The 15,021-nt window shown below is 33.1% G+C and overlaps 1 protein-coding gene across 4 annotated transcripts in view; it reads left to right on the top strand.

Moving 5' to 3' along the window:
- The window catches only part of LOC134232487 (cell adhesion molecule DSCAM-like), a 46,272-nt gene that overhangs the window by 15,308 nt on the left and 15,943 nt on the right, over positions 1–15,021 (top strand). For all 4 annotated transcript variants that reach the window (XM_062714448.1, XM_062714446.1, XM_062714447.1 and 1 more), the window contains exons 2-9: positions 1,145–1,474; positions 3,558–3,716; positions 4,873–5,019; positions 5,211–5,498; positions 5,858–6,127; positions 7,106–7,402; positions 8,660–8,770; positions 12,214–12,378. In XM_062714448.1, coding sequence (XP_062570432.1) covers positions 1,145–1,474; positions 3,558–3,716; positions 4,873–5,019; positions 5,211–5,498; positions 5,858–6,127; positions 7,106–7,402; positions 8,660–8,770; positions 12,214–12,378 — 1,767 coding nt within the window. The remainder of the gene's footprint in view (positions 1–1,144; positions 1,475–3,557; positions 3,717–4,872; positions 5,020–5,210; positions 5,499–5,857; positions 6,128–7,105; positions 7,403–8,659; positions 8,771–12,213; positions 12,379–15,021) is intronic.

Below are 15,021 nucleotides of genomic sequence, written 5' to 3'. Positions count from 1 at the left end.
CATTTTCTTTAAAAACGTTCAGGTATATTGTTGTTATCCTCTTTCGTCCTTCTTTCACATCATCTTTTCCCTCAAACTCTTCTCACAATTTAAGCTGTGGCAAATTTATCTTTTGGAAGACGATAGTTGGTGTCCTGATATGTACATTGGGGTTTATAGAATGGGGGAGTTACTGCGAATCGGAAAAGACATTTTTCTATGAAAATCTGCTTCGCGAGTACCTTCCTACATTTACGCAGTATTTAAGTCATATTTGGAATGTTATCGGCGAGATCTTGTTCATGTGCACCTTTTGACCAACTAGTGTTCGAAGTGTTTGTTTAAATTTGGTTCCTATCACCCTTTTCATATTTTACGTGGTTGCAAATTCATCTTTCATAATAAAATAGGTGATGTCGAATTCGCAAGATTTGTGCAATATTCATTTTTATGAGAGATTGAAATTCTCGGCAAAACTTTTATCGTTAGAAAAGCTTACCCCAAAGTCCTCGTACATTTTATGCAGTACCTTATCAACTTTCAGAAATTGATTGGCGGAATATTATAGATAGGTTAAGATATATAATTTTCTTTTCTATCCTTTATGTTACTTCAATCCCGAAAATAACTTGCAAAATGCTTTCCTTCCAAAACTCCTTTTCAAACAGAGTGTATGCTTCATTTAATTCATTTTTCGATTGATTATTAGATTGTATAAAATATTAATATGAAAAGCTCATATGCAAAGTTGATGATAAATTTGACACATGTATTTTTACATAAATTAAGGGAAAAACTGGTGTTGCTTCTTCACTGTATAGATAACTCGGTAAACGGGAGAATAATTTTGGAGGCAAACACTTACTTGTAGGTAAAATTGTCTTATGACAGCATCTTTTTATTTCTGGAATCATGGATTTGGAGAATACGTAGGAATGATATAATTATATTTTTTTATATAATCATGGTAAGGGGTACACATATTTTACATATATGTTTAGTGCCACTTTGTTAGCACAAAAAAGGTGACATAAAAATATACTTACAATTAAATTATAAATGCTGTCCATTTTCTGGAAAAATAAATATATAAAAAATAATCTTGTTTTTAATCACCATCAAAGACATTTGGAGAATCTTTGATAGTACGATCTTTTTTTTATAGCAAGAACAACAGAATCACCATTTGACATCATAGGAGGACCTATTTTTCTGACGGAGCCTCCTTCATCTCTGCCATTTGCCAACACCAAAGGCGCGTCCGTCCAGTGTACGGCCCACGGTAGACCTGCTCCTACTCTCGACTGGGTAAAAGAAGATGATACTCCAGTGGAAGACGTACCCGGGATTCTTCAGATATTACCCAACAACACATTGTTTTTCCATCCTTTTCAGCGTAATGACTTCCGAAACGACGTACATGCATCTTCGTATAAGTGCATTGCATACAACAGCGGAGGAAGAATATCTAGTCGGAGCATGCGTGTCAAGGCTGGTATGAAATTAGATTGAATTCCAAAAACATTCGAACGATTTTGTTCACCTATGACTTTATTGAAATATATTTATATGAAAAAAATGTTCCCTACAATTTTATGTATATTTTTATTGAAAAATCTTCATAACCAATAATATGTATGTTGCAATTGTCTAAGAATTTCTTTCTCGTTTGCTTGATAATGACAAGGAGCACACAGTGGGTTTTACCGATCGACAAGGGATGCTTACTCCTCCATGGTACCTGATCCCACTTTGAAGTATTAAGAGGTCCGAATTTGATTGCACATGTATATTGTTTAACGTCCCTCTCGAGAATTTTTCACTCATATGGAGACGCCACCACTTGCCGGCGGAGAACTACATTGTCCTATACTCAGCATTCAGGGCCATTGAGCAGGGAGGGCTTTTTTATGCCAGAACCTACTGCGACGCGGGACCTCGGTTTATACGGTCTCATCCGAAGGACCAGTCTCCACGTCCCACAGTGGGATTCGAACCCGCGACGTCTGAATCAACTCTTTACATCGCGACTCTAAAACAGACGCTACAACTGCGCCACCTCCAATTTTGTTTTATCTGAATAGATTTCTAAGCTTGATTACTATTCCTGCTCTGCATATATCAAAAGAATTTAGGGATACAAATTTAATAGTTTTATTATTTTCACAAATGCAAAGTCGACGTTCCTTGGAAAGTAGTCTGAAACATCTAGGTTAGTTTTTTTTCATATCCATGACAATTCATGACAATAGCTCATACATTTAATGCCCTCCATTGTTGTACAAAACCAAGCTTAACCTTTAAAAACACGAAAATGGCATTACCTGTTTGAAACACTGCGTTCTCTGCAGGAACTTAAATAAATAATTCAGACGGGTATAAATATTCTACAATTTTCTGTTTTGTTTATGTTAGACAAAACCGAACACTCGGCTCTGAAACGAGGATACGGTATCTCGTGTACTCCAAATTTAAAAAAAAAAGGCTCAATCATGTGAAAATAACATCTTTTATTTCATCACACCATTAGTACATTACGTTTTTAAGTTTTAAAGTATCCTCAATCCGCGACTGTAAATCGCGATTACCCGTTTTTTCACGAGATCCTCGGAGTTGTTGAGATGAATTGCGTTGCCTTTCTGCCTTTTAATCGCGCTGTTTTATTACACTTCTCACTTCTCGGTACAGATCGTGGATCTTAATGGAATTTCCTGATTACCGAGGTCTATAAAATTTTCTAGTTTTAGTTTAACGTTTTAACAACCTTAAGTCTTTCCTTTTTTGGAACTTAAGAGATCAAACATAAGCATTCATAGATCAGGACCAGAGTTTGAATGTCAAATTTTCGTACATTTTTTTTAAAAAAGTAAAATCTTCTTTAATGTACATAAAGATTAAAAGAAAATGTTGGCTTAAAAGCGGGATTTAAAAAAAACATTTTACGTTACATTTCATTTTTTGCATCCAGGGCCTTTCTTTCTTCGTTTGACGCAAAACTCGGATGTTTTTTTGTTTCTCTAGTGACTAAAAAAACTTATTAAAAAAATATAAAATGCTGTTTTTAGAATCCGCATTTGTTCAGCAAGTAAAGCGATTATGAAGACATTCACTCCAGATAACAGTAGCTGATCTATGTCAGTCAGTAACATCCCCCATTGCGTAATAATCTGGAATTGGTTACTGAGCATCTGCCTGATAACCGATAGTTCAGTGACTTCTTCCCCCCGAGATTAATCTCATCTTTTTTACATCTAGATAGCAAATATTGAGTACAATCTGTTCAAAAATAACCATTTTAATACAATATCATATTTCAATGTCATTTTATTTTGTCTATGAACTATTATCTCATTTTGCATACGATTTCTTCCTGCGAATTGCACTAAGACAAGGCCATGGCAAAAGTTTGTCACAATAAATTAACTGTGGTTTAATGTAATTCACCAAAATATGAATTTTACCAACAATCGCTGAGAGTAAATTTAATTAAAATATGGCTAAAAAAACTTACCTCGAGGATGGAAAATTGGTTTGTATTTACATACTTGTTTGACTATGAATGACAATTGTCGTTTCAGTTCTGGTGGAGGACTACCTGACCTATAACCTACAGCTCAGTGACGTCTGGTCAGTGCGGGGGAGTACAGCAGTCTTCAAGTGTAACATCAACCCCTTCTTCGTCAAAGACTACATCCACGTGGTGGGTTGGTCAAAGGGAACAAAATCCATACAAGCTGGTTAGAAAACATTCTTTCTTTGTTGCTCCCCCTTTTTAACAAAAAAGAGATATGAAATAGATGCAAGAAAGTATCTCAAACACGTTCGAATGCAATTAAACTGTAATCACTACATCTCACTTTCGTGAATCGTTTATTCAATATGTATTATTTTGCAAACCATGTATTCTCGATCAACCCTTGGTTTATTGGACACTTTTCATGTCTTAACGTCTAACTGAATTGGACTATATATACTATTGCAAACACAGAAACTTTAGTTGATGTAGTGGAAGCTGTTCTTGATTTTAAAGTCCGTAAAAGATAGGACTGGACAATAATATCGATATTTCAATATATTACAATACACTGACAAAAATATCGTATCGCAATACGATTTTATAATATCAATATATTGGCAATATGCTTAGATTAAGGAATTTTGTCATCAAATATAAAATTGGACTTATGCAAGTTTGTTATTAAGCCAAACAGTAAGACAGAAGTTGTTTGTGGGAACATTTCAGAGCATAACTTAAATGAAATCAACTAGATTTTTTTACGTGTTGGTTACTTATCATAGTTATTTACATTCTGCATATAAATTAGAGTAAATAAAGTAAGAAAATGCCATTTAAATTACATTGAAAATATTGCAATACATATCGCAATACAGTTAAAAATATCGCAATATATCGCAATACGAAATCTTGGGCCAATACCCAGCCGTAGTAAAAGATTAATATTTTTAGAACCTGGAAAAAGAGGAAAATACAAAATTTTCAGTGGAATGGCTCCCGAATGTCTAGAAGATTTTGATTTGTCTATAAGAAGACTAACTTTGTTTCGATAAAGTCTTAGTTCTTCATGGGTAGATGGTAAGGCTTAAGATGTTCATAAATAAAATATGTCTGCAAAGAAAGGAGAATGTTACTTTCAAAATTACATTTTCGTTCAGTTCTTTAAAAATTGTAAAACAAGACCTTGTAAGTTAGTATTTCATTCCTGGTTTAAACTTGATTCCTTCGGCAGTTGGGGATAATATTCTACATACAACAGATCCATCCTATAAGTAGAAATACAATGTCTTCATAACTTAGTGCAGTGGGTGAGAATCTTATGAGAATAAATAAGTTCCTAACGTTTTAAAGTTCATCATGTGATTTTCTCCTTACAGGTGACCGGGTGAGTATATTGTCAGACGGAGAACTTCACATCAGAGATATAAGGGATGAGGACAGATACACTACATATAAATGTGTGGCGCGAAACATCCTGACAGGCGATGAAAAGTTTAGCAAGATGGCTTATCTACACGTGCATGGTATAGTATATCTTAAAAATGCATAAAGATAATGTTACTTTCTTTAATTTTGCAGATATATGCAAAATTGAATGCCAAAGGAGGAAAAGACCCCGACTTAATGCTCAGAGGCAATTTTATGGATTGGGACAATTTGAAAGGCAAATTTCTATAAAATTGGATTTCAAAACTCACATGTCTTTTTGTTTCAGAACCTCCCGCTGGCTGGACACCTCCAAAGATAGATGACGTCATGACACACGTGACAGTAAACGAGGGGGAGACTGTTGAACTGCCATGTGTTGCCAGTAGCAACCCTCTTCCAAAATATCGATGGAGTCACCAAAACAAGGAACTGGTCATTGACAGTGTGAACAAAATTCAGCGAGCGGGAAATCTCGTGATTGTTGACGCCAAGGTTACAGACAGTGGTACTTACACGTGTAACTCTTCTAACAGTCACGGATCAGCTACCGGAACTACACAACTAACAGTGCAATGTAAGTTTGATTCATTAAAAAGGATGAGATTTTTTTCTTTCTTTGATATTCTTTGGATGAAGTATTGAGAGAGATCTTTACAATTTGTGTGATTGACTTCAAACAATTACTATTCAGCTGAAGTTAGATGCCTCTTAATGATCATGCAAGGAATGCTACACGATTTTTAAAATTCTTTTATTATATAATTTTGAATTTTCATGGAATGCTTCATTTGCAAGCCGGATGGTGTCCACGTTACACAATGTAGAGATGCAAGCTGATTTTTGAGCAGTTTTCTTACTCCTAGATAAGTTTGAACATCTTGTAAAGGCCAGATATTTTTATATGTTTAATTTGATAACATAAATACCTTTCAGATCCTCTCTCTGCAACTATAGACCCTCAGCAGCAAAAAGTCGATTCTAACCAATCAGCTGTCTTCAACTGCACAGTTCTTGGTCATCCAATCAAATCAGTTTTCTGGTTAAAAGATGGCTTCAAAATTTTGCCCAATCAAAAGTTCTCAATCAAAGATCAATCCGTGCTGACAATCCACAGTGTAAACAAGAAGGACCAGGGGATGTACCAATGTGTTGTAAAGAATGAAGAAACAAGTAGTCAGGGAACAGCACAGCTACTACTGGGAGGTACATCTAAAACATTTCTATGTGATGTCACTTAATTCATCTAAGCTATTCAACTGAATTTGTTGTCTTTAACTTATAAACATTTGAAAAAATTTTAAAGTAAGAATTGTTAAAATTATTTCTGAAAATAAAATTGGAACCAGAACATGGGATTATTCAAGAAAACATAAATTTAAACATAATCTTCAATAATGTATGTTCGGGCTCTTACAAGGGATACTAGTTTTCCTTTTACTCTGACATAATGATGGGAATGTTTGCTTTGTCTGAGGCTAATATCACAGTACTAAAAGCCTTTACTTATCTAGAAGCAGGGACCAGGATAAGATACTTACTAAATGTAGTACTTGCAACGTGTTTTACCAATTAGTTCCTATACATGTATATATATTGATAGATAAGACCTGGTTATGTCAATCATCTTCGGATTTAATACTCCCAGAAATTAGAGTATTTGCAGCTGGTACTGATAACATTTATTCTGTTCTTATCCTTCATTTCTTCTTTCTTTCTGATTGAACTGCTATCATCTGAAGACTTCTTATTATCTTTGCTTAATGTACCCTTTGAATAGCCCATACCAAGGGTTTTCAGGTTATTTCACTATTTGAGGTCTTCATTGCGTTTTACCCAAATACCCCTAAAATATCCTTACAGTATTAGTGTGTGTTGATTTTATAATCATCCTTTTAAATGTTATGAACAGAAAAACTTCTGAATCATGAAAATAAAAATCTAAGATAGTTTTAATATCCTCATTCTATATAATGTGTACGTAAATTATACACTAGAGTGGTATTAACGCTTACTTTGTTATACAGTACTGATAATAAGTATAAAGAGTGAAAATTCATACATTTAATTAACACAATTACCAGTATTTGGAAAACACCCTGGTAATCTAAACGTTTGAAAATATGCACTAAAAAATACACCAAGATTTGCAATATCTCTACTTACGAAAAAAATCCATTTCAGCTGCTCATCCTACTTTTGTGGAAACGTTTGTGGATCAGTACGTACAAACGGGTCAAAAGACCGCTATCCGCTGTATAGCGACCGGAAACCCTACCCCAGAGATCACGTGGAAACTGGACGGTGAACAACTCAAAGTAAATTCCGATATCAAAATCGGGAGCTTCCTCAATCCTGCCGGTGACGTTGTTAGTTACGTCAATATTTCTAGCGTTCATCTGCAATATGGCGGCGAGTACCAATGTGTCTCATCCAATGAAGTTGGAACGATTTATCACGTGGGTCAAATGTTCGTGTATGGTAAGTTTTCAAATTCTTGCAGCCACTTCTCTTGCATTGAAATACACAAACATGCACATGTGTATACCTTTCTTTGTACATACAAAATTATTTAGGGATGTCTTTTGCTTTCATTTTCATTTTTTTTTTTAAAATTATATATTTGCTTTCAAAATTTATATGGAACAAAAACAACACAAAATAAAGAAATGTTGAAAATTTTAGAAATTGGAAAACGACATTAAAATCTGTAAATGTTTTTTCAATGTCCTCTCCTACCTCATACACTTTTTTGCTAGCTGAAGAAATTGTTTATATGACTCTACAATGTCATGAACAGTGGCCTTCAATGAATTAATGTGTTAATATATTGGGAGAGATCGGTCATGAGTTCAATATCTACAACACATGATCAAAAAAACACACTGCAAATCGACATTAACTTACAAAACAGGTATATACAAGTTTTTTCAGGATATATACTCTTTTGCATTTTCAAGGCCTCATTTGTTTGGACATTCCGTGTAAAATTCATAAAACTTCCAGAATGAAAAAATTTCTATTTTATAAAACAATTGTGTCTTTTAACGCAAATAATCATATCAAAGGAGTTTTTTACACATAGGTCGAAAAAACGATTGCGCGTCTGCATACCTTTGCTTACAAAAACATATATATAAAAAATAAAATTCATGATTTGTGGTTTATAATGATGCTAACTAGATATTTCAAAATTCACTGATGTACTTTAAGCGGTTTTAATTTTATGGCGCTAGTCCAAGAACTTTTTGATAACCCCTCGTATATATATTTCTCGAAAAATATTGGAAATTGGATAAAATCTGTAAATGCCTTGCTAGAAGAAATTCTACCCCTTAAGGTGTTGACGGTCATGAGTTTAAAAGAAAAAACAAATGTATCATTACAAAACACTTGAATATATACTCTTTTGCAAGATAAGGGTCATCCCATGAAACTAGCTCTGCTTCCATTTTTTCACTAAAAAAGATGCGCGGCATCTACATATATATACAGTTATAATGGCCGAATATATTCAAGAAATTTTACCTGGAGTTGAATATCTAGGAAAATGAAGATACTGTCTTCCCGCATTTTTTTAATATTATTAAAATTTATACACAGTCAGACCCATTTATAGGCAGAACAAATAACTTTTTGTAACATACCTGCATGTTGAATTAAAGTTGGAATGATATGTGATATATATAATTTTATATTTCTTCATCAAATAAACTTCAAGTAATTGTTCTGCCTTAGGTGTACCATTTGTGAGACAAATGCAGAACGTCACTGCTACAGCCGGAGAGAACTTGTCTATACGGTGTTACGTCGCCGGATATCCGGTGGCCCAAGTCACGTGGTCAAAAGGTGAGCATATTTCAGGAAAGTCTAATACACCGAATTCTTTAAATCCCAGTTATTAATTTATAATTCATGTAGACTCTAGTTTACGAATGCATATCGACTGTCTGTAAATTAACATTAACGTTAGATTTTGATGGTAAATACTAAGAGTTTGAACTTTCATTTGTAAACTATGATTTATATTCTTTAACTATGGTTTTGATGTGTTAATCTTAGTTTCACAAATCACGATTTAACAAATAATCGTGTTCGTTTATGATAAATTTCGGTCTTGAACGATAGTTAACCAATCACGAGAGGCAGTACTTAAATATATGTGTCATTGCTGTCATGCAGTTCCTTTTTTTCAAAACAAATTCTGTATCATAAAAGCAGTATTTTACTGGGGAAATTTCTTCTTTAAACTAAGTTTTTAGCAACGCTTTCGATATCACCAGTTTGTTTCTGTTAATTTTTATTAACGTAAAAAGATTCCAAAATGTGAATGTTGCTGATAAAAAAATTGATTATTATTCGAAAGCTTGAATTTTCACCCGTCTTTTTCTTTTACATCAAAAATAATTTTTATGCAACGATCGATAACCCCCCCCCCCCCCATTTCCTCATAGATTTGCTTTAAAATGATAGAAAAGTGACTTTTAATGTCGACAAGAAATAAAATCCAGTTTTCTCTAAATAATACAGCAAAATAAATAATTAAGAAAACCTTTATTTGTATGCGTGAACTTATGATATAAATTTTACATAAAACATTTTCAAGCTACCTTTTTAGTTTTTTTTTTAAGTTATGCACGTGAAATAATTTGACGAAACCTTTGATGGTTTGAGCGACCTGGCTGTGGTATATTTTTATTAATTATGTATTTTCTAATGGCTTGAAGGGTGGTACGATTTTTAGTCTATTATGAAACAGATCTATACGCGACAATGTTCAAATACTGAAACTTTTGAGGCGACGTCGAACCCGGAAAGGTTGGCGATGTCGGTTTCAAACATTATATGGCAATTAAGACTTCCTGGTGCGGGAAACTGCGGATTTTTAAAAGTAACAACAACTGAACTGGTTAACAATTTTTTCAAATTTTGTAGAACTTTAGGGGGCCGTTTTGCGAAAGAAGTTACAACGAAGTCCAAAATTGAATTCTGCTTGTAGCTTTCCAATTTAAACTTAATCGAAAATGGTTTATAATCTTTTTGAAAGGAATTTAGAAAGACCTATGTTAAAACAGGGACCTATATCTGTATATTATAGTATATCAGGTCTGGTACAATCACTAGATTTAGCTACGTAGCTTGATTTAACTACTTAGCTTTATTTACCTACCTGAGGTAGCTTTATTTAGCTACCAAATCAATTTATTTCTATAAAAAAGAATTTTTCTCGAGATGTGCAAAAAATCTCATTTTGATGCAGTGATCAATTTCAACTTTGAACTCATCTGAAAACAATTCATGAAAAATTCACTCTTGAGGAAATGTCTTTTTATCCAAACAATGGAATTACATGTTTTGCTCTAAATTGTCCAAACGTAGCCAGTCTTCATGAAAACTTTTCAAACTAACTGGCCATCTAATCTGCTTGTCCTAGGGACTAAAATATTGTTTTTATTTTAAACCTCCCTGAACTTTAAATTTACTGGCCCACTATAATTTTTATTTAATTAAAGAATAAAATAAATACATTTTCATAATTGTAAATTAATACATGTTTAGGTACTTCAACGTTTGAAATGCCGCCATTTTTCGTCCTTTGTCACGTTTTGTTAAGTTGTTCCTTGGAAATTCGCACATTTTACGTACTAGTTAATAGTTACTAGCTAGTTCCAGTTGTTACGTAATACATCCTTGTTGAAATATAACAATTCAACAACACATGTTTGTTCATTTTATTTCATATATTAATGAAGTTTACCCAAGTAAGTCAGTTATATTGACTTTGTATGATTTTTATAATCATCAAGCCCACCGGACTTCTTGAATTTTGATTTTCACTGACCCGACATCAAAATTCACTGCATGTTTTCGTGAAGACTGCGCAGCAATGTATAAACTATCTCTGATTTGGATTGTTTTTTTTTTAAACCTCCCTTGTATAAATATTAATAGTCATTTAATTGCAACTTTTTGTCTCTTTCTCATAAAGAGAAAAAATTTGAAAAGTTGCATTGAAATAGCTAAAAAAGCTTCTACGTAAATTCTACCTACAAGTGATTTTGGTGTATAGGCCCCTGGTAGTCATTTTGAATAATTAATTTGGCAAAATTTACAATCAATACAACTTTTTGTAAAAAGTGCCCCTGATCTGTGTGAAACCAGGGACCTATATATATACTTAGTATATATATACAGTGTAGGTCCCTGGTGAAACATTGAAGATTGAAGACCCAAAAGATTTTAAATACATTGGGAGTAATGTTAGTGTGGACATGGTGGATAGAACCATGCACTTGTTAGAGAAATTTTATTCATAAGTGAATTGATGGCTCTAGGCATAGACAATATTTTTGAATTTTTACTATTTCAGAATAGTTGAAATGAAGGTCTATTGTAATTTCTGAAAATATAGGAATTAATTGATACCTATGATATATGAAGGCTTATATATCAGTACCTGGCCATAAGTGAGTCATAATTTTATAAAATTAAAGACTTGTTTGATTTTTGTAAGATTTTGTGATCAATTTGTTCCGTCCCAGACTTGAATTGCTTTTTTTTATATGATGCAAGAAACATGATTAACCAAGATCACCTCAACACAGTAATATGCATTCAATCGTCTGCCAACACTTGATCATTTTTTTTTTTTTACTAAACATCATTCCATTGTCAAATTTAACTATTTTACAGATAAATATAAGGCTTTCAATATTAGACAAATGTCCTTTTCCCAGATTCCCTGTCATGCAGTAGATATGGTAGAGTACCTGACTTGTGATTTATAGGTCCTAGCAATCTGACTAAAGCCAGTTAGACCTCTATTTACGCTACAGCAGAGAGGATCTGATCTTCTGTAAGATAACCTAAATAGAGGTCTGGCTTTGGTAAGATCATTGAGGGTCCTGGGTTCGAATTCTGGTGTAGTAGGTAACATTTTTCTTCTCCCCATTACATTTGGTGCAGTGCCATGACCAGGATCTGACAGGTGAGTGACCTGGCAAGGAAGAACCCAGTGTTTTGGGGGATGATTGAAGGGAGGAATGTAACAGCCAGATTCAATTTCCAATGGTCAGATAGCTCACTTGTTAGAGCCTAACTATCGATTCAGGGGCTCCCATTTTAAACCTCGTCCAGTCTGACAAATTATTTTTAATAAAATCACTAAATTTTTCAGATCTTGAAAATCAAATGCTGAATATAGTTTTGTACAATGTATTTAAGATGAGAATGTTTTCAGCAGTTTATAATAATTAGCTTAATGATTTTGTTTCCCTTTTTTTTAATTTCAGGGAGAGAATCAAATGTGCTTCCACAAAATCATCGTCAGAAAGTTGTCAACGAGACGTTGTTTATTGAGAAGGTACAGAAGACTCATGATATTGGAGAATATATCTGTACTGCCAAGAATTCCAATGGACAAGGGATGAGCCGCAGTGTGTATGTTAGTGTTCTTGGTGAGTAATTCCACATTTGCATTAGAAGCACAATCCTAAAATCTGAATCCCTTTAAATTCATATTTTCAAACATGCAATGTAGGAGTTTACGAATTAGTATAATGCAGTGTTTACCTTGAAATATGACATAACGATGATTGCATAATTTCTATTTATAGAGTTTATGTCACAAAAGTAAACTTAATTGACTGTTCTCTTAATTGCTTTGTACCAATATTTATCTGCATCATTTAGTTTTGATTACCATTTCATAAAGCTGAGAAACAATTGTGCTGGGGAGGAATAAAAATATTCTCTCCTTACGTACACCTTCTGCTCTAGGTTTTTATTGATTTCAAGCAATGCAAGTCGACTGCTATTGACACATTTATTTTTGTAGTTAGGAAGTGGGTCAACTTAAAAAAAAACAAATAAATCACTCTTGGCAATAATAACCATTGTGAGTTTGCTAGAGTTTTACATGTTAAAGCCTATTTAGGAATTTCTGAAAATTCAGAGTTAGAATTTCATTCAAGAAGTTTAAACTGCTGTAACAGTTGTTTACTGGGATAAACTACAGCAATTTGCCAATTTAACATGCAAGTGACAATTCCCCATAGACTATGAAGCTTCTCTATGTTAAAATTATCTTCAGTTAGAATGATTAATGCTTTGCACATTTTAATCAAGATTTTGTAACCAAAAAATGTCAGTATCTACTACTGTATCACAGCAAGCGTCTTCCTCATGAGTAACTTTCATTGAAGTTATTAGGTATCTCCCTAGCAAATAGATTGATTTGACACATTTTCAGCTGAACTTAAATGATTATTTTATACCTCTACTGATTTTTTTCATATATGCAAATAATTTCCGAGAAATATGGACTATGAATCCTCATTTTGAAATGCATCAGTCAATTGAGCTAATCCCTGCTTCTAATTTTGCATTAAATAAAAGTAAAATAAAATAGTTTAAGTAATCATTGAAGGAGTAAGTCAGATTTCAGATCTCCCCTTCAGGTCTTTTTTCTTTGATGACACCAATAAAAAAGGTCAAAGCCTCAGAACACTGGAATCTTCCTAACTCCTTCAAAAATATGAATGTACAGTGTATTGATAAGTATAATGTGCAAAGGGCAATGCTTCTTTCGGAAACCCACAGTTGATTACATTTTGTTCCTCTCTCAATCCCACGAAGAAGATAGGAATGAAATGAAAGCAAACCTGTTGGTCTTCAGCTATGAGTGCAAGGGTTGAAATGGTTCACAATTCTCATTGGTCATTCTGGCCATCCAAATGCAATTTTACAGGGCAAATAGTTAACAGTGGACAAGTTAAAAAGTGGTTTGTCTATTACTTATTTTTACTAAGCAGGCTTGGGGTCAATTACTTTGAAATGTAATTAATTACTTTCAAATACATTGATAATTTTGTCAATTACTTGCAATTACAATTACATTGATTTTTTCAAATGTAATTAATTACTTTCAATTACTTTGACAAATGTAATTAAATACATTTCAATTACTTACAGTGTTTTTGTTCTTGGGTATGATATTCACACCTGTTTAACACCTTATAATGAGTGTGACACACTGTATAAACAAATTAAACATTATGAGACAATTAATTATTGTACAAACATAAGCCCATGCTACACCAGTATGGTGTATGGCAAGATCTTTTTTGTAATTTTCTCAAATCCATATTTTTTAAGAATAATATCTATCACAATTCCATTCTTATTTTCTAGAATACAGGTAATCTAAAATGGGATGTAGTTAGTCTAATTGCTGTAAAACAAATTAACTATCTAAACAATCATTGTTATTTGCAAGTGGGAATAGGGAGAACTGAGATTTATAAAACATGGGAATAAGTAATGTAAACCCACCAGTATAAAACTATATATCTGTAAAAGACTCTTTCATTTTGAAAAAAGTTTGAAATGTAATTGAAAAGTAATTGAAAATACATGACCTTTTTGGAATGTATTTAAATACCCTTGTAACTACTTACTTCCAATTACTTTGAAAAATGTAATTAATTACACTCAATTACAATTACTTTATTCAATTACCCCATCCCTGTTACTAAGCACATTAAAACTCCAATTTTTCATTCCCTAACTACTCAGTAACCTGCTGCAGAAATTACCAAACTTTTCCCTATCAGTTCTGGTTGTATATTGTTCTGACTTTGTGAGGAATATCATTTCTATTTGAAGTCATTTGGTGTACAGTACTGTTGTATTGATTGATCATTTCTGTTTTTATGCCCTGCTGAAGGTGAATTTTAATGAAGACATGCTAGCTTAGTAGCTGATATGAATAGTTATATCTGAACATGACTCACCATTATATTCATCATTATAGACCCTCTATAGGAAGCAAGGATTTAACTGAAGGATCGGGCAAAATTTCTTTTTTACATATCTTTTGTTCTAAGGGGGAAAAAAGTTTAACTAAAACCCTGAAATACATGAGTGCTATACATGTGTATCTATTTTTAATTGATGGAGATAAAACAGATCTTATTTCAGTTGCATGATCAGTCACTATCTGTTGTAGACATCAGCTTGTATTGTTACCGTTTAGGTTCATTTTCCTTGGACCCCTGATCATTTGATAATACCATTATAGGCAAGGACATGAAACATAT

This window comes from Saccostrea cucullata, unplaced genomic scaffold (assembly GCF_032062105.1).
Source record: "Saccostrea cucullata isolate Sc308-1 unplaced genomic scaffold, CSIRO_AGI_Scuc_v1 ctg207, whole genome shotgun sequence".
Taxonomy (NCBI): domain Eukaryota; kingdom Metazoa; phylum Mollusca; class Bivalvia; order Ostreida; family Ostreidae; genus Saccostrea; species Saccostrea cuccullata.
Note: the sequence above shows the minus strand (reverse complement) of the source record. Positions and strands in the feature narration are given on the sequence as shown.